Source organism: Adiantum capillus-veneris, chromosome 9, assembly GCF_014529385.1.
Source record: "Adiantum capillus-veneris isolate H3 chromosome 9, ASM1452938v2, whole genome shotgun sequence".
NCBI classification, from domain to species: domain Eukaryota; kingdom Viridiplantae; phylum Streptophyta; class Polypodiopsida; order Polypodiales; family Pteridaceae; genus Adiantum; species Adiantum capillus-veneris.
This window is the reverse complement of record NC_140939.1, coordinates 6,774,879-6,794,860: the sequence shown is the minus strand read 5'-3', so window position 1 is coordinate 6,794,860 and position 19,982 is coordinate 6,774,879. Positions and strand designations below refer to the sequence as shown.

The 19,982-nt window shown below is 44.7% G+C and overlaps 1 protein-coding gene across 4 annotated transcripts in view; it reads right to left on the bottom strand.

Moving 5' to 3' along the window:
• The window catches only part of RAD51B (DNA repair (Rad51) family protein), an 86,059-nt gene that overhangs the window by 22,283 nt on the left and 43,794 nt on the right, over positions 1-19,982 (bottom strand). For 3 of the 4 annotated variants that reach the window (XM_086519414.1, XM_086519413.1, XM_086519416.1), the window contains exons 4-5: positions 14,595-14,698; positions 14,451-14,514 (exon numbers count right to left, since the gene is read on the bottom strand). The exons of the other annotated variant lie outside the window; for it this stretch is intronic. In XM_086519414.1, the coding sequence (XP_086375540.1) occupies positions 14,451-14,514; positions 14,595-14,698 (168 nt within the window). The remainder of the gene's footprint in view (positions 1-14,450; positions 14,515-14,594; positions 14,699-19,982) is intronic. 4 annotated transcript variants of the gene reach the window in all.

Sequence of the window (19,982 nt, the reverse complement as noted above, 5' to 3'; positions counted from 1 at the left end):
CCTAGAGAGGGCTACAATAATCATAAGGGGAGACTCTCCCAATGAAAAACCATCATATGTACAATGGGGCTAAATCAAGAGATGGGAGGAGGGAAAAGCCACACAGGTGGACAGTAGTGCCATCTGAGCACAGCCCGGACCATGGTGAAGAAAGGCCCAGGGTGCCAGAGTCGAAGGAACGCCTCTCTACGCTCCCGCATGTGGTCAGAGCTGCCCTGAAGTCTCTCGAGCTGTCCCCAGAGAGTATGGATCAGCTCCAGCCAAAAATCTTGAGCAATCTTTGCTGGTGGCACAAGGCGAGCCTCAAAGATGCGGAAGCAATGGGCCCGCCAGATGAACCAAAGTGTCAGGCCGCAGACGAGCTCCCAACACACCTCTCTCACTCTGCACCACTCCTGTGGAGTAAGCTCTGTAGCAGGCTGGAGTGTAGGTCGACCCCCCTGTATCACTATCATCCTGCTGGTGGAGGATAGCTCAAACTATAATGCAGGGCCTGTGAGAGTGGACCAAGCAGCTGCCCCCCAAGTGTACTGTCATGCTGTGGAAAGAGCTAGCATCAACCGAAGGACCCGAAGCCAAACCTATTGTGCCATAGGACAGTCCCACAGACAGTGACGTTGACTCTCCAAAGGATAGTCACAAGTTGCACATGCTGCTGAAAGGCCACTATGTACTAGCCAGCTCCCCAGTGCTGTAGCTCGATGTGCAACCAGCCACTAGAACAACGTGACTCGCCGCGGCTGTCTGGCGTCCCACAACCTCGCCCAAAAGGCTGACAAGAACTCGGTTGTGAGACCCTCAAGGGTCCCTCCAAAACCAGGATCTCACTGCACTCGTGCCAGTGGGCAGCTCTCCCAAGCTCAAAGCCTCCAATGGCCTGTCTCAAGAGCTGTTGGGTCAGGATCGATGACACAAGTCCTCCCGCAGATGCCCACTACTCGGATCCTCTGAAATCAACACTCTGCAACCTGTGGAGCCTCTGCTGAGACTCTGTGTAGTCGACTCTCGCCCTGTATCTCGAAGAACATGGAGGGTACAATCGCTGAGCAAGCTCGAACTGCAATGAGAACCTCCAATCGCGTGAAGGCCTCCATCCATCTGGGAGCTGTTGCCTCTAGAGGTGCGAGCCACTCAGCGGGTATTGCCTCTGTGATGTCTTGACACATGCTCTGCACCCCCCTCATGCCCTGCAGTTGGATGCTCTGTCACTCCTCTGGCAAACCTGAGAATTGAAGCCAGTCACCTAGAGTGCGTGCTGGACCCTGTCATAATAATCAATATCTAATTCTCCTAAATGATTTTCTCATATTAAACTGATCATTTAATGTGGGGAAGGCCAGGGGAGAAAAAGCTAAAATATTGGTTAAGCTAGCAGACCGGCCACAGTAGGGATCCAAAGGAGGGAAAATAGGGATCCAAAGGGGGGGCCATCTGCAAAAGAGCCATGTGCAACAATGGGCTAAAAAGACCCTAAGGTTCAGCCCATTAAGACTTCCAAAATGCTAAGGTTCCAAAATTCAAAGGTTGTGTCCAAAGGTAACCCTAGGGAAAATTGGATGCTTTGTGTGTGCCCTAAAAGTCTTTGCACATCCCTACATGGGAGGGGGCGAGCCCTAAAGGTAGGGGATGAGAGAGAAAGCCACACACAATCACACACAGGCTCCCTTTACACAAAGGGAATGAAGGACACATGTCAGCTCCCTAGGCGAAATGTCCACAAGGTGTGCCCAATTTCTATTGGATGACCCTTGAAGTGGATCAATGAGAATTAAGCTAGAGTAAATCTAGTTTAATTAATTTAAAAACATTTAATAAAAGAAACCAATGAGAATTAAGTCTCCTAGAAGACTATTGGGCAGTCTCCCAAGGGGTCCAATGAGCATTCAGGAGCCCCATGGCTTGCCTGATTCCTATTGGCCAGGAGGCAAAGGGGTCCAATGAGAGGTTAGTTTAATTATTAATTACCTAAAGCTCTCACAAAAGGGGAAAGGGGGACACGTGTCAGAAGGCTATCACTTATGCTGCTTAATTGTAATTGGCTTGACTTGGGGAGGGCCAATGAGGCTTCAGCAAGAGCAATTAGCAAGAGGGCTCGCCCAAGAGAGAGAGGGGGCTGATTTTTGCAAGGCATTATCACACACACACTCACACAAGCTCATGTGTGAAGAAAGAGAAGACTATCTCTTCCCAAGCTTTAATGGAGAACTCATCACCTACTCCAAGCTTGTGAGATAGAAGCCTACATCAACACTCTCTTGGCATGTGGATGCAAATCCAACCAAGAGCCAAGCTTCAATGCATGCTCATCTCCTCTACCAAGCTAATTACTAAGCTAAGCTATGCTACATATGAGTGATTATGTGAGGAGATGTGCATCTTTCTCGTAAGATACTCCTTCTTCCTCTCAATCTACTCTCATACCCTGCTAGCTCTCACCATCTTCGAAGGTGTGTGAGGTCTTGGGTCTGAGAACGGGGATAATTCAAGTTGTGTTTGTTAAGTGTTTTGCTTAGTGCATGAAGTTTCCATCTTCATTGCACTAGCTAGTCTTGAAGGAACACAAAGAATTGTATTGTACAATGTCTCTCTTGATGGGAGAAACCATAATACAAAGCCTTTTGGAGAGGGGACCGGCTCCATGAAAATCCGGTCCTCAACTATTGTCAATAGCTTAATTTCTCTCTCTTTTGAAAGTATTGTCGATGCTATCTAACTAGGTGTTATGCTTTTTGTTGCTCTCTCCACCCAAGCACTCTTGTAATTCTCATTAGGAATCTATTCTAATGAAATGCCCACTATGTTCATGCTAATTTCCGCTACTCATAAGTTATTAGGCCATTAAATGTTACATGGGTATCAGAGCTCAAGGTTTCTCTTTTCTTGCTCAAGAAGGGAGGTCCTCAAGCTAGCTACAAATGGTTGGTATTATTAATTGCCTGTGAGTAAGTAGAATAGGGATTTTTCAGCCTTGCAGTGCGCCTGCCTTCGTGCAGTTAACGGGGCATCACCGTCGAGAGCTATGGTCTTAATAGTGGAGTCCTACGGGGCTTGCCTACGGCTTAACCACTATTGAGCTATTAGAAGCTTGACAGGAGCCGGTGTTGTTTTGGTGTCGAAAGACCCTCTCTTCTATTCCTTGCAATTAATGGTATTCGAGCCGCGGGTACAGTAGCTTGAGTGCTTTTTCTAAAGGGGTAAAGAGGAGTAGCAACTAGGGCTTGAAGTGCCAAAGTACACCTAAAAAGTTTACACCTAAAAGTTGTTAGAATGGCTGACAATAGTAAAGAGAGTGAAATTAATGTTGATAACTTTGATTTTGCTCATGAGCAAGCTACTAATGATGCTTCAATGCTTGTTAACTATCTTGTTTCTAGGCTTCAACAAGCCATGGGCAATCCATCTCTCCAAAGTGAAGTGCAACGGCAGCTCCGTGCTCACGGGATTCTCCAAGCTCATCACCATGACGAGAGAACACCTAGGAAGCCTCCTTGTGAGACTACCAAAAGAGGTCTCTCTCCGATTCGGAAAGAAGAAGAGAATCCATATGAGGGGCTCAAGAATTTACTTCTTGATGATGCATCTCCTTCCCAAAGGAGAACTCAAGAGCCTCCACCGAAGGAACGAGAAAGAAGCGAGTCTCCCGCCACCTCGGCGGAGATGGCTCCACGAAGACGGCGGGCTAAACGCTCTCCATCACCACCAAAGCGGAGAAGACCATCACACTCTTCTCCATGCCATAATTCAAAGAGGGATGATAAAAAACAAGAGAAGAAAAAGGCGAGAAAGCGGACACCCTCTTCTCCATCTTCTTCATCCTCTTCCTCTTATGAAAGCTATGGTGAAGACGACAAAGATCAAGACAAGAAAAAGGCGAGAAAGAGGTCACCCTCTTCTCCACCTTCTTCAAATTCTTCACCTTCTGAAGAAAGTGATGGTGCAACCTTTGAACCATCAAAAAGAAGAGGCCATAGGAAATCCTATGCGGCATGGAAGAGGTCGTCCAAGTTGAAGAAATTCAAAGAGGGAGGGAAGAGCATCTCTTTCCTTACCTATGATGGTACCTTTGGTGCTACGGACAAAGTCTTGGCCTTTATCCAACAATTCGATGCGGCGTTCGGAGATGAGGGCTTCACGGAGTCCTCTAAGCTACGCCATGTAGCTATGCACTTTCAAAAGTCCGCCAGACAATGGTGGTCTAGCCTACGAGCCAACGGTGAAGCTCCACGAACATGGAAAGCTTTAAGAGCTTCCATTATGAAGCAGTTTTTGGCCACCGATGCCAAAGACAAAGTACTCACCGAATGGCGAAGCTTAAAGCTCTCTCCCAATGAATCCATCCACAAATATGTAGACAAGTTTTGGGACCTACAACTCAAAGCCACTGTCTTCAAAAAGTTGGATTTTGGAGAGCAAAAGCAACAATTTTGTGCGGGCTTAACCGAAGAAATGGCGGAGTATGTCAACTCCCAAAGACCACGTACCATATCGGCGGTAATACACCACACTATGGTGGCCTCTCGAATCAATTTCCAAACGGGGGCAAAAAGAAATAATAAGCCCCCGGAAAACAAGGGTTCCAATGAGCCTAAGGGGAAGGACAATGTCCAAAAGTCTCCTAAGGGCAACTCCAACAAAGCTAAAGAGAAGGGAGTTTACAAAGGTAAGAATAAACTCTCTCCTGAAGAGCTTGAGCGTTATCGTAAGGATAACCGGTGTTTCAAGTGCGGCGAACAAGGGCATGCGTACCGCGCTTGTCCCCAAAAGAACAACCGCCAAGATCCTCCTAGAGCTTCCTTGGTTGAAATCCAAGAGGAGGAGACTCACCAAACTCACCACAAAGGATCTCCTCTATGCCATGCTTGGGGAAAGGTAAGAGAACATGATGCTTTTATTCTCTTTGACCCTGGTTCTACTCACAATTTTATATCTATAGAGTTGGCCACCAAGCTAGGAATACAATCCTACGAGATGGGAGATGTCCTACCCGCAGACAGTGCCTTCAAGGGGCAAGAAGCTTCAGTCACTCCCTTAATCGGGAAATTGAGGCTTCATGTCCAAGGCTATGTGGACAAAGAGGACTTCTTTATCTCTCCTCTCAAGCATGAGGATGTAATCCTAGGGGCACCATGGTTTGACCGCCTGGCTGCCGATGTTAAATTTCTTGAAAGGAGAATCTCCTTTAAGTTCAGGGAAAAAGACATGTATATAGATGCTAAGGAAATGGGTAACACCATCCCCATTGTACATACACCAGCTTTCAACAAGTCAATAAAGAGCTCTATTTCCGTGTACATGATTTTTGTTAAAGACTCTCAAAATGAACCTAATGCTTTAGCAAAAGAAAGCAACCAAAAGGAATTAGAGTTATCCAATTTTCTCAAGGGGTTTCAAGATGTTTTTATTGACGACATCCCTTGTGAGCTACCTCCTAAACGAGGTAATGATGACCATGCAATTGAACTTCTTCTAGGAAGTTCACCGTCTAATAAACCTCCTTATAGAGTTTCTCAAGCTCAACAAGAGGAGATTATGCGGCAAGTGCATGAGTTAGTTGAGAAGGGTATGGTTAGGCCAAGCTCATCTCCATTTTGCTCACCTGTGCTATTAGTGCAAAAGAAAGACGGCACATATCGTATGTGTGTCGACTATAGAGCACTAAATAGGATCACTATCAAGAATAGGTTTCCCGTTCCACGGGTAGAAGACCTATTTGATAAGCTACAAGGATCGACCTACTTCAGTAGGGTTGACCTAAAAAGTGGCTATCATCAAATAAGGATAGTTGATCAAGACATTGTAAAGACCGCATTTCGAACTACATTTGGTCTTTACGAATACATTGTCATGCCTTTTGGCTTGACCAATGCACCAGCCACATTCAACCGCTTGATGGAGAAGCTGTTCGGCCTCATCGAACCTTCACTGGAGTGTTCTTTGATGATATTATCATCTACTCTAATTCATTGGAGGAACACAAGCAACACCTCCAGGTAATATTTCAAGTTTTAAGAGAGAATAAACTTTATGTTAATCGAAAGAAAAGTGAATTTTTCTTGCAAGAGATTCAGTATTTAGGTCACATTATCTCTCAAGATGGCATCCAAATGGATCCATCCAAGTTAGAGGTAATAAAAGGATGGCCTAAACCAAGGAATCTTCATGAACTAAGAAGCTTCATAGGTATGTGTGCATACTATAGACGCTTCATAGAAAAGTTCTCACAAATTGCGGGACCATTACATGACCTAACAAAGAAAAGCGTTAGGTATACATGGTCTGCTAAGGAGAACAATGCTTTCGAAAAGCTTAAAGAAAAGCTTATCTCTCAACCTGTGCTTACACTACCGGATCTCTCAAAACCATTTGAGGTCCAATGTGATGCTTGTGGTGATTGCCTTGGAGCTGTTTTGCTCCAAGAAGGGCACGCCATAGGCTATGAGAGTCGAAGGCTCGACCCTGTTGAGCAAGCTCTAGGCATATACGAAAAGGAACTCCTTGCAGTTCTACATGCCTTAGACTCATGGAAGCACTATTTATTGGGGACTCCTTTCATTCTGCGAACGGATCACCAAAGTCTTAAGTACTTCATGACGCAGACCAAGCTCTCCGACAAACAAATGAGGTGGGCAAATTTCCTTTCGCAATTTCATTTTCATATTGCTCACATTGCTGGCAAGCATAATCAAGTAGCTGATGCACTCTCAAGACGGCCGAGAGTGAATGCGGTTTCCATAGCAACTCACAATGATCTATCTTCAATGATAGATGAGTATGCTATTGATCCCGATTTTAGAGATGTGATTTCAGCCCTTGCATTAGGGAAGAAAGAAGAACCATTTACTTTACAAGATGGTTATCTTCTCTATGGCAATAGACTATGCGTTACTAACTCACTACGTGAGAAAGTAATGTATGAATCTCATGCTCCACCTTATGCGGGGCATAGAGGGATTCAGTCTACCTTAAAGGGAATTGAAACATATTTCTATTGGCCTACCATGAAAGTGAACATACAAGAGTATGTTTCCAAATGTGTGGTATGCCAAAAGACAAAATTTGATAGAGGGAAGCAACTTGGATTGCTTCAACCCTTGCCAATCCCTAATTCACCATGGGAGAGCATATCCATGGATTTTATCTTTGGATTGCCTAAGTCTATCCATGGGAATACGGGAATATGGACGATAGTAGACAGGTTTAGTAAACAAGCTCATTTTATACCTGTCAAAAAGACTATCAAAGCCCATCAAATGGCAACCCTCTTTATTTCACAAATTTTCAAGTACCATGGCTTGCCATGTCCATAGTGTCGGATAGAGATCCTAGAATGACCAGTAATTTCTGGAAGGGTCTCTTTGAGAATTTAGGAACAAGGCTAAACTTCTCTTCGGCCTATCATCCACAAACTGATGGCCAAAGTGAAATAGCTAACCTAACCATTCTCGATCTACTAAAAGCCTATGTAACGGAAGTAGATCAAAGATCCCAATGGGAGAAGTACTTACCCTTAGTAGAGTATGCTTACAATAACACTGTACATACTTCCACAGGAAAAGCACCTTTCGAGGTAATTGAGGGAAGATCAAAAAGTCCCTTGCTACTTAAGGTACATGGGAAGATCTTCGCTGCAGATGAGTATAGCCGAGACCTACAAGAATCTTTCCAAAAGATTAAGGATGCTATCTCTATCTCACAGCAAAGGCAAAAGGCTGCTGCTGACAAGCACAGAAGAGCCCAAGCCTTTAAAGAAAACGATTGGGTCTTGTTAAAGTTTCCCAAGGCTCGATTAAGGCACACAACGGGCAAGAATCCTACGGGTCACCAAAAGTACTATGCTAAACTAGCAAAAAGGTACTATGGTCCCTTTCAGATTCTTAGGCCAATCAATGAGATGGCCTATCAACTCAAGTTGCCCAATCATTGGCTCATACACAATGCTTTTCATGTGAGCCTATTAAAGCCTTACAAAGGAGAGCCACCTCAAGAACCAACTATTGAAGACCCACCGGAGATCGAGGACCAAGAAGAGGTGCTGCAGCCCGAGTCCATTCTTCGACATGAAGACAAGGTACTAAGAGGCGGTAAGACTATCCGACGATATCTTATTAAGTTTAAGAATTATCCTTTTGAAGATGCTAGATGGATGCAAGGCATACAATTAAAGGATAACCTAAACCTTGTCAATGCTTACAATGCTTCCCAAGAGTAAGCAAATGTACAAAATGTTAAAAATGAACAAAATTTTTGTCTTATAAGACTCGTTTTCTTTATTTGTGCACAAAAATGAAGTAGTATGCATGCTTAGATCAAGTTTGCAGAGACGACGTCTCCCAAACACCAAGTACAGCTTGTCGCTCTACTATGGAAGACTGATAGGACTAATGTGCAGACATGCTTGCGGCAGCCTCAGGCTCTCAAGCGCCAAATGGACTAGTCATCCATTGTGGAATGATGTCGTAGGGTAACATAGGGATCCTCTACCCGCTAAGAAAAGGACTCATGAACATGCTTTATCTTCTCTACACCATAGTCGAGGACGACTATGATTTCAAGAGAGAGGTAATGTCATAATAATCAATATCTAATTCTCCTAAATGATTTTCTCATATTAAACTGATCATTTAATGTGGGGAAGGCCAGGGGAGAAAAAGCTAGAATATTGGTTAAGCTAGCAGACCGGCCACAGTAGGGATCCAAAGGAGGGAAAATAGGGATCCAAAGGGGGGGCCATCTGCAAAAGAGCCATGTGCAACAATGGGCTAAAAAGACCCTAAGGTTCAGCCCATTAAGACTTCCAAAATGCTAAGGTTCCAAAATTCAAAGGTTGCGTCCAAAGGTCAACCCTAGGGAAAATTGGATGCTTTGTGTGTGCCCTAAAAGTCTTTGCACATCCCTACATGGGAGGGGGCGAGCCCTAAAGGTAGGGGATGAGAGAGAAAGCCACACACAATCACACACAGGCTCCCTTTACACAAAGGGAATGAGGGACACATGTCAGCTCCCTAGGCCAGATGCCCACAAGGTGTGCCCAATTTCTATTGGATGACCCTTGAAGTGGACCAATGAGAATTAAGCTAGAGTAAATCTAGTTTAATTAATTTAAAAACATTTAATAAAAGAAACCAATGAGAATTAAGTCTCCTAGAAGACTATTGGGCAGTCTCCCAAGGGGTCCAATGAGCATTCAGGAGCCCCATGGCTTGCCTGATTCCTATTGGCCAGGAGGCAAAGGGGTCCAATGAGAGGTTAGTTTAATTATTTAATTACCTAAAGCTCTCACAAAAGGGGAAAGGGGGACACGTGTCAGAAGGCTATCACTTATGCTGCTTAATTGTAATTGGCTTGACTTGGGGAGGGCCAATGAGGCTTCAGCAAGAGCAATTAGCAAGAGGGCTCGCCCAAGAGAGAGAGGGGGCTGATTTTTGCAAGGCATTATCACACACACACTCACACAAGCTCATGTGTGAAGAAAGAGAAGACTATCTCTTCCCAAGCTTTAATGGAGAACTCATCACCTACTCCAAGCTTGTGAGATAGAAGCCTACATCAACACTCCTCTCAATCTACTCTCATACCCTGCTAGCTCTCACCATCTTCGAAGGTGTGTGAGGTCTTGGGTCTGAGAACGGGGATAATTCAAGTTGTGTTTGTTAAGTGTTTTGCTTAGTGCATGAAGTTTCCATCTTCATTGCACTAGCTAGTCTTGAAGGAACACAAAGAATTGTATTGTACAATGTCTCTCTTGATGGGAGAAACCATAATACAAAGCCTTTTGGAGGGGGGACCGGCTCCATGAAAATCCGGTCCTCAACTGTTATCAATAGCTTAATTTCTCTCTCTTTTGAAAGTACTGTCGATGCTATCTAACTAGGTGTTATGCTTTTTGTTGCTCTCTCCACCCAAGCACTCTTGTAATTCTCATTAGGAATCTATTCTAATGAAATGCCCACTATGTTCATGCTAATTTCCGCTACTCATAAGTTATTAGGCCATTAAATGTTACAGACCCTCTAGCATGGAACCCCAAGAAACATGAGGCCTACTACCAACCAAGTGGCCTCTCTGAGTGCTGACCATGGGGTTCCAAACAAGGGGTTGTCTCAAGCGCTCCTTCGTGCACGTGGCTGGTGTCGCTCCAGGCCTCTCCGCAACTGCTCCAAAGAGCGAAGTAGGCTCACAGCAAAACAATCCTCAAGTCTCCTGCTCATACCAATTTTGCGCATCTCTGTAAAGATCCATCTGATGGAAGGTCTCCAAGGGCCTCCTTCCTGAGGCACTCAAGTTCGAAGCCACTGAAGCAAAAAATCCTTCCAAGGCTCCTCCCCTAGAAGTAGTCCTCTGACAACAAACTTCCCAAGAAGGGCTCTACTCTGCTGCGCTGGGTCAATGATCCCCAACCCCCCCTGCGAACAAGGTAGAGTGATGACCTGCCATGCTACTTTGGCCCGGGCTATCTGAGTGTCGCACCCTGACCAAAGAAAATTCCTAATCAACCTCTCTACCTGGCTGATGCAAGAACTCAAAAAGATCCAACAAGATGTAATGTACCACATAGTAGCCAACAAAACCTGGTTGGCTACTACAGCTCTGTCTGCCAAAGAGAGTCGTGCCAAACTCCAATGTAGCAACTTCCTCCTGATGGATAGGAGGAGGGGAGCAATCTGTTGCTCAGGGGACAAGTCCAGGCCAACCTGACAGCCCAAGTAGCAAACTGCAGTCCCTAGGGAAATCCATCCAAAACCCTCACCTGGTAGCCAATCAGGCGTAGGAGCACTACCAACCCAAAAAGCCACTGTCTTCCTCCAGTTGATCACTGCGCCTGATGCACAACAAAACGTCTCTGCTCACACCTGTGCAGGTTGGCCTCCTGGCCCTCCAAGTACAAAGATGAGTCATCTGCAAACTCAGCATCCAGTAGCTCATCGTCCCGAGTAGGGAACGCTGAGCCACGCAAACCAACCTGATATGAAACCAAGAATCTGCTCATCGCCTCAGCATAGAACAAAAAGAGGAAGGGGCTAGAGGGGAGCCCTGTCTAACTAAGCGTGTGAGCATGAAACGGTCTCCTCTACCTCCTGCCAAAAGCACCAGACTGTGTGCACGTCTGTAGAGAGCTAACACACCTCTGATCCAAGCATCTGAGAGCCCGTCCTATGTAAAGTACCCTCCAAGAAGTCCCAATCCACTCTGTCGTAGGTCTTCTCAAAATCAAGAAGAAGTATCACCAGATTCTCACCTCGGAGGCGAGCGAGGGCTGACGCCTCCCAAAAAGTGAAGATGTTGTCAAGGATACTACGCTCCTTGACAAAACCTATCTGGCTCCCATGTATAATTCTCTCTAGAAGTGGTTTAATCCTCAAGCTCAGAGCCTTAGCTAGAATTTTGTAGACTGAGTTGAGGATAGTGATGGGTCGCCACTGTCGAATCTCATCCAAGGAGTCTCCCTCCTTGGAAATGAGGTAGATCAAGCCCTCACTCATGCTGTCAGGCATCTCTTCTGTGTGCAAGATGTACTGAAAAGCGCTGCAAAGGTCTGTGCCCAGCAAGTCCCAGTAATCCAAGAAAAAACTGGGAGTCAAACCATCCTCTTGGAGACAGCTACCACGGGGAAGTGCTCTGAGGGCCACATGGAGCTCCTCTAGCTGGAGAGGCAGCTAACGTCTCATCTTCTCAGTCACAAGGCAAGGCATCTGTGCCCAAACCTGCTCCCTGCATGCATCCTGACGCTCTGGCTGAGACTCTGCTGACAGCAAGTCGCGGTAGAAGTCAGTAGCAACAGCACACCTATCCTCTGACTCTGAAGCAACTAACCTGTCAGGTCTCCTCAACTTGCTAACACTGATGTGCGCATGACGGGGTCCCACTACCTCAAAGAACGACCCAGACATTCTATCACCCACCTGGGTCCACTCAGATGCCTGTCGATGAAAAGCAAACTCGTGACGCCTCTCCTCTATGCTGGCAAGCTCTTGACGAGCGTGCTGCAACTACTCCTCCAACCAAGGACTGTCTGGGTGTTGCTCCTGCATCCTCTGCAAGGAAGCAACGCCCTGACGGAGACGTTGCTCCTCCTCCCTTGCTGCAGCTAGGCGGACCGTAGACTCTTGGAGAAAAAAATGACTAAGTTGAGCAAGTCTAGAGGCCACTAAGTCAGCAGGAGAGTCCTGCGTGTCCAAGCCCTCTGTTCAAAGAGCCACCACTCACTCTCTGAGCTCTGAGTCCAACAAGATCCTCTCAAGGATGCGTAGCATCGTGCTCCCCCTCCTCTATCTATCTGTCACCATGAGGATCATTGGTGCATGGTCCAAAAAAGATGTCCCAGCCAAGATGCAAATTGACCCTCCCAAGTCACACATGTGGTCACTAGCGTAGAAGTGATCTATCCGAGATAGATTCACTCCTCCCACTCTGTGGTCCGAGCGAGAGAAGGCCAAGCTGTTTGGAGGCCTCACAAAGCCAGAGTGGCCAAACATCTGAAACTCTCAAAGTCATACATAGCCTTTCATACATAGCCTCTCCCAGGCTGCCAACTCAGCTCCGTGCACAGTAGCATGGCTACCACCAAGCCTATCTGAGGGGTCCTCCAACATGTTGAAGTCACCTCCAATGCACCATTGCTCTGCATGCGGCAGAGACTCTACAATGTGAGACCAAAACTCTGCACACCCACTTGCCACAATGGGCGCATAAATGTTCAGGAAACCCAAGAGGCAACCTTGAACCTGCATAGTAATCCACTGAGCCCTGCCAAGCACAATAATACCTCTGCCCACAATGGCCTGCTGCAAAGAGTCCGCAATAGTCATACATACCCCTTCCTATATACCACCAGGTCCAAATGCAACTGACCAAAATGTCTCAAAACGCCCACACAAAAGCTGGCCACATCGTCTAATGCGGCTCTCACAAAGATGATGCTCCTGCAGCACAAGAATATCAATCTCTCCGCCCACAAGGCATCGCTAAAGCTCCTTACGCAATCGACCCCACGGGCGCCAAAACTAGGGCCCACCTAATCCCTGCACATTCCATGAGACAATCCTCATGGAGAACGAGAGAGAACTGATGTTGCCACAGCAGCTAACCGCGCTATCTTCGAGGCTGGCTTGGATAGGGAGTAATCCGCATCCGAACGTCCCCGAGATAGGCATGACTGCAAAGACCATCTTCAAAGCTTGATTCTTCCTCACCGAACACCTTGCTTTCAATCAAAAAAGACCAGCAATTTAAATGCATAAATACTTCGATTGCAACCCCAAGAAGACATAGCAATCACACCCTTCTATGTGCACACAAATCTCTACTGCAACTTCACAAACATAGAAAACAACACCACAACCAAATCTAATGATCACCAAGGCTTAAAAGAAAAAAACAAAAAATTTGTTGATCGTGTTCCATCAAGAACCATATGTACAAAATCAAAATATCTCTCTGTTTCTTCACAACAGGAAGACTACACAAATATTTAGCACACATTTGTACCTCTACTTTTAGCACGACTATGTCGACTACTAAAACTAATTGCCTACAAAGCTTTGTTTTGCTTGCACAACTTATTTCCTAAAATAGTTTACGATCATGCCTTATTCACTTATTTACATTATCCTTATGCATATATGACTCCATCTACGTCGGAACAAAAAACCGCACACACTTCACCTAAACCTAACAACGAAACACTTTCAAGTCTTTCACAACCTGCTTTAATCTTTACTTGAACACGCGATGATATGACCTCAACCGCAAGCCATTGACTAGACTGAGATACAAGGGAACATTAAGATCTTCAAGTGGTAGCTCCCTTTGAGAAAGCCTCATGTACAAAACATATTATTTCACCTTGAGCTAATCAAGATCTCTTCACCATATCTCCTGGAACGTAAACGATGTGTTAATCTTAACTATAACCTTAAATTGAAGGGTTCAACATTTAAAACCTAAGCGTGTTAGTCAGCCTAAGGTTCTTATCACAGCAGGCAAATTTTCTTGTCGCAAGGCTACGCGCTTCTTACATAGTACATTAGAAAATTGACTTTGCTGACTCCTAGAAGGCACATCCACATGGTAATCTTACACTATCCTACTTAAACTCTGGCAAAGTGGTCAAGGCAATATTACTAAAAAATTGCTTAAGAGGTGCTTCTCAAGCAGGCAACAATACAACACCTGTGAAGGAAAGTGTTGGACAGATTTTGCTTAAAGACCATGTTGGATACAACCTTCTGCCTTTGCCATAGGAGGAGACATTGAGAGGCTCGTAAATCCTTCTTCAATAGTAATGTCAACCAGCAAAAATCTTTTTAAAAGAAAAGTCGACAGAAACTAACTCGAACACCAAGCACGAACCTAGCAGAATCATAATCCTTATAAAACTTTTGATTATTGCAGGAACTTGTTTGAAACAAAGGCAGCACATTATTTTAACCCACATTGATAATCAGTATTACCTTCTTTAAATTGTCACCATCAGTGAAGAAGTGGGGAAACCTTGAAACAGCCATTTCTGCCATCCTAAATTTGGAAAGACATCTCATTGCTACCTTGACAACAACTAACAATTGAACTGACAAAGAAAAGATGAGTGGGTCAACCTTCCAGAATGGAACTTTCGCTCAGTGTCAAAATAAATTACATTGCCATCAAGTCCATCATGCTCTTTCGGTAGGGCTGTAATCACGCACAGCATGAGACATAGCTGCACAAGGCAGCATTTAAGCCTTATCAAAAAACTGACAGCATGAAGGAAATACACTTCAAAGCAAAAACAATGCACTTTCTTTACTTCTAGACTGAATTAGAAAAGTCGTTCACAATGCCTTAAATAACCCCCTTTCCACTAATCACACAGAGCAGGCACACTTACAAAGCTCAGCTTTATGAACATTCCCTTCTCAGGTTGTATGTTGAGTAATCAACCTGTTGGAGTATAAAAGCCCAATGTGGTCGCCCAGGTAAGTGGGCGGGCCGCAAGGTATGTACACATATTCTTTTGTAAAAACCTAATAAGAACTCACTATGCCCTACACATTACAGTAGAGCGAGTTCACCATATCGTCGTGCTCTTCTTCTCGCACTCTCTCTCGCGTCACACTTCCGCTCGTACTCCTTCAACTGGTATCACAGCTCAGATCGAGGCTCGGGGCAGCACTGCAGGAGGCTAGAGTCCCCAGCTCAGATTGGAGAGAAATTCGACAGGCAAAGACACAACCCCAAATCTAGAGGGATAGCTCAAAGGGCTCGGTGTTCTCAGAATTTCATTCTGAGGTCAACTCGGCCACCGTTCGGCTTCAACAAAGTACTGCGCAGGCCATTTTCGTCTACGTGGTCTCGGCGGGTGCAGATCCGACTCTGCAAATTTGGGGTTTCGGCCTACGACTGCAGGTGCTGAGGATATCGGCACTCCCAGAGTGTTGATTTGTGGTTGTCTACACATCGAAGGACGGCTCACAGTTCTTGGAGGCGTGTCACATACGACACGGGCGCATCTACACACAGACTGTAGGCGACATTCACTAGTTCATCAGGTAGCTTGTGTTTGCTGCTTGATATTCCAAATTCCATCCTGCAATGCAAATTCCATCCTGACATTGCAGGTACTTCCACATGGGATGTATTGTCAGAGATGATGTATGTCTGTTGAGGGTTTGCTGGCTGTGAGTCACGCAGCAAACAACCGCCGCAGCAGTTACAGCATATAGTGGGAAATTTGTGGATGTATGATTTTGTGGGAAGTCTATGTAATGTCACATTTACTGCAGCCTTTGTTGAGGGTCGAGTGAGGTTTTATTAAGCTGGGGGATTCTCGAATGTTGAGATCCTTTCGGTGATACAGGTCTTGGAGCGATCCCTCGAGCACCCTTAGATAGGCAGCTAGGATGTATTGACTGTGAGTTAGACAATTGGGATTGCATCTTTGCTTTACTGCCGTTGAGGCATTGTCGCAGTCTATGCTTACAGGACAGTGACAGACAGTACAGGTGCAGGACAGGTTTACCCACAGCTTACAGTGTTAGAGAGACAATGGTTTTTTGAGCTGTTTTTTGGTCTGTTTTTTGAGTACACCAAAGCCATTTTACAAAGGAGACTCTGCCGAAATTTATGCAGAATCTGAAGCTTTCTTGGTTCATTTGACAGGTTGATATTGGTTCAGAGGTCAGTTTACAGGGGAAACTCTGCCGAATTTTTCCCAGGAAAGTAAACTACTCTGAAGCATAGCTATGGCCGGATCACAGGACACTGCTCTTTACAATATCAAGAAGCTGGATGGAACCAATTTCCCATTGTGGAAGAAGCAGATTTGGCACGTGTTGGCACAAAAGAAGCACATAAAACCTATAAAGCTCAAGGGGATAAAACCACAAGATACGGACGAAGATGAATGGAGCGAAATGGATCAATTGGCACTTTCTACCATTATGCTGACTTTGGCAGAAAGCGTTTACTTCAATGTAGCAGACGAGATGTCGGCTTATCAAGCATGGTTAAAGCTGAGTGATCTTTATGAGAAGCAGAGTGCAGGTTCACAGGTATACTGGCTTAAGAAGCTTGTTGACTTGAAGATGAAAGAAGCGACACCTATGTCCAATCATCTGAATGAATTCAACACAATCTATAGTCAGTTGTCAGCTCAAGGTGTCAAGTTTGATGAACCTGTTAGAGCTATGTTCCTGTTGATCACATTGCCGGAAAGTTGGGACACTTTTCGCACAGCTTTGAGTAATTCTGCACCTCCAGATGGTTTGAACATAGCAGGTGTAGAAGGAAGTCTGCTTACTGAAGAAAAACCAATAGAAAGACAATGGACAAAGGCAAAGGAACAGCCTTAGTTGTCAGGGGAAGGACCAAAGAAAAGTACAAAGGTGGAAAGAGGAATCACTCTCGTAGCAAGTCCCGCAGTGCTAAAGGCAAGAGTGACATAGAATGCTACCATTGTGGCAAGAAGGGTCACATGACAAGAGACTGCAGAGAAAGGAAATCAAAAAAAGGCAAAGAGAAAGCTGAAGACCATGGTGAGAAGAACAAGTCCTCAGTGAAGATTCAAGAAATAAATGTGACAAACACTGTTGCAGAGGATGACAGTCTAGTGTCAGGAGACATCTACTTCTTGAAGAATACAATGGACTCAGCTCTTCTTACAGCATCTGATGGAAATGCACTGAGTGACTGGATTATAGACTCAGGGGCATCACTTCATGTGTCTCCAAACAAGGAGTGGTTTACCTCTTATGTGACCACTAAAGATCATGTTCGGCTAGGCAATGGGCAGACATGTGAGATCTTAGGTGTTGGAGATGTTCAATTGAAGTTTCAGAATGGCTGTTCTTTCACGCTGAAGAATGTGAGACATGTTCCCGCAATTACAAAGAGCTTGATCAGCACAGGTTTACTTGATGATGCTGGCTACGTCACCACTTTTGGACAGAACATGTGGAAGATATCCAAGGGTTCTATGACAGTAGCACATGGAGTAAAGTTTGGAGGACTTTACATGATTTATGTATCAAATGTCTCTAAAAATGTAATCAATGTAACCGAGCAGCCGAACGTTTCTTTGTGGCATAGCCGGTTAGGACATATGTCCAAGAAGGGAATGGAAATCTTGTCTCGTTCTGGTTATTTGCCTGGCTTTTCATTTAATGGTTTTGAATTCTGTGAACATTGTCTGTATGGTAAGCAAACAGAGCAGCCACATAAGCATAGAAGCAGTAGAAGAGATACACAGTTGGCACTTATTCATAGTGATTTGTGTGGACCTATGCCTAACCGATCTCTAGGGGGAGCTTCTTACTTTATGACATTCATAGATGATTACTCGAGGAAAGAATGGGTTTACTTTCTCAAGCACAAGGATGAAGCGTTTAGTGTTTTCAAAACGTTTGTGACACTTGTGGAGAATCAGAGTAGCAAGAAGCTTAAATGCTTACGCAATGACAATGGTGGAGAGTATGTTTCAAAGGCCTTTCAGGACTTTTGTGAGTCAAAAGGTATAAAACGTGAACTTACTGCTCCTTACAATCCTCCTCAAAATGGTGTTGCTGAGAGGATGAATAGGACCATACAAGAGAAGGTCAGAAGTATGTTGTCTAATGAACAGCTGCCAAATGGGTTTTGGGCTGAAGCTGTATCAACAGCTGTTCATCTTGTAAATAGATCTCCTAGCAAGGTTTTGCAGAAGGATTCAGTGTTAGAGATGGTATGGTCAGGCAAAATGCCCTCATACAAGCATCTCAGAGTCTTTGGCTGTGAGGCATATACTCACGTTCCAAAGGAATTTAGGAACAAACTTGAGCCAAAGAGTAGAAAGTGCATCTTTCTAGGCTATGGTAATTCTGGTGAGATGGGATACAGACTTTGGGATCCCGAATCCAGAAAGGTTGTCCGCAGCAATGATGTTCACTTTAATGAATCCAAATATCATTCTAAACCAGAGAGGGTTGAGGAGATTAGAAGAGTTGTCTTCCAACAAGATGGACCTGCACGTGCAAGACAAAATGTCAGGGCTCAAGAGGAGCAAGGACAAGATAGATTGGAACCACAGGTTGTGGCTGAGCCTAAGCCACCTATTGTACGTAGATCTGGACGTATCACGCGACCTCCTGATAGGTTTGTTCCATCTATGAACTATGTCATGTTGACTGATTGCAATGAGCCTTCATGTTACAAGGAAGCAGTGCGAATGAAGGACTCCGGGAATTGGCAATTGGCCATGCAGTCAGAGATGAAAGCTCTACATAAAAACCAGACATGGAAGCTAGTTAAATTACCAAAGGGCAAAAAGGGTCTACCTTGTAAATGCGTTTACAGGTATAAGATCACCGCTCATGATAGTCAGCCAAAGTACAAAGCAAGGCTTGTTGCCAAGGGCTTTAAGCAAGAACAAGGCATTGACTTTGATGAAGTCTTCTCTCCGGTGGTCAAGATGACTACATTGAGATGCTTTCTTGCATTGGTTGCCATATTAGATTTGGTGTTGCACCAAATGGATGTCAAGACAGCGTTCTTGCATGGTGATTTAGATGTGGAAATTTACATGTTTGTTGAGAAAGGCAAGGAAGATTTGGTATGCCAGTTGTTAAAGAGTCTTTATGGCTTAAAACAATCACCGAGGGCATGGTACCATAAGTTCCACAAGTTTATGCTTTCTCAAGGCTACAAACGTAGTGAGTTCGATCACTGTCTATATACAAAGAAGGCTAAGGATGGCAGTTGGCTGATCCTTATTTTGTATATGGATGACATGTTGATTGCTTGCAAGCACTTGGAAGAAATTTCAGCTTTGAAGTCAAAGATGGCAAAATCGTTTGACATGAAAGACATGGGTGAGGCAAGTCATATACTTGGTATGCGCATTGAGAGAGACAAATCAAAGAAGTTGATTTGGTTATCTCAAACAGAGTATATTGACAAGGTTTTGCAACGTTTCAATATGGAGAAGGGAAAGGCATTGAGTGTTCCATTGCCACCATATGTGAAACTTAGCAAACAAGATTGTCCTGTGTCTGAGGAAGAACAGGCTGAAATGGATAAGATTCCATATGCGTCTGCAGTGGGTAGTTTAATGTATGCAATGATTGCTACTCGCCCAGACATTGCATTTGCAGTGGGAGTAGTAAGTCGATACATGTCAAACCCAGGCGAGAAACATTGGGAGGCAATGAAAGGAATATTGAGATACCTGAAAGCTACAAAGAGTATGCGTATATGCTATGGGAGTCAGGAGCTAAGTGTAAAGGGTTTTACAGACTCAGATTATGCAGGTGACTTAGACAACCGAAGGTCTACGTCAGGGTATGTCTTTACATTGGCTGGTGGAGCAGTATCATGGCGTTCTAGATTACAAGATTGTGTTACTCAGTCTACTACAGAGGCTGAATATGTTGCAGCATCAGAGGCATGCAAAGAATCAATTTGGCTTAATCGACTAGTAACAGATTTGGGAATCAAAGAAGAGATGCCTGTGTTATATTGTGATAGTCAGA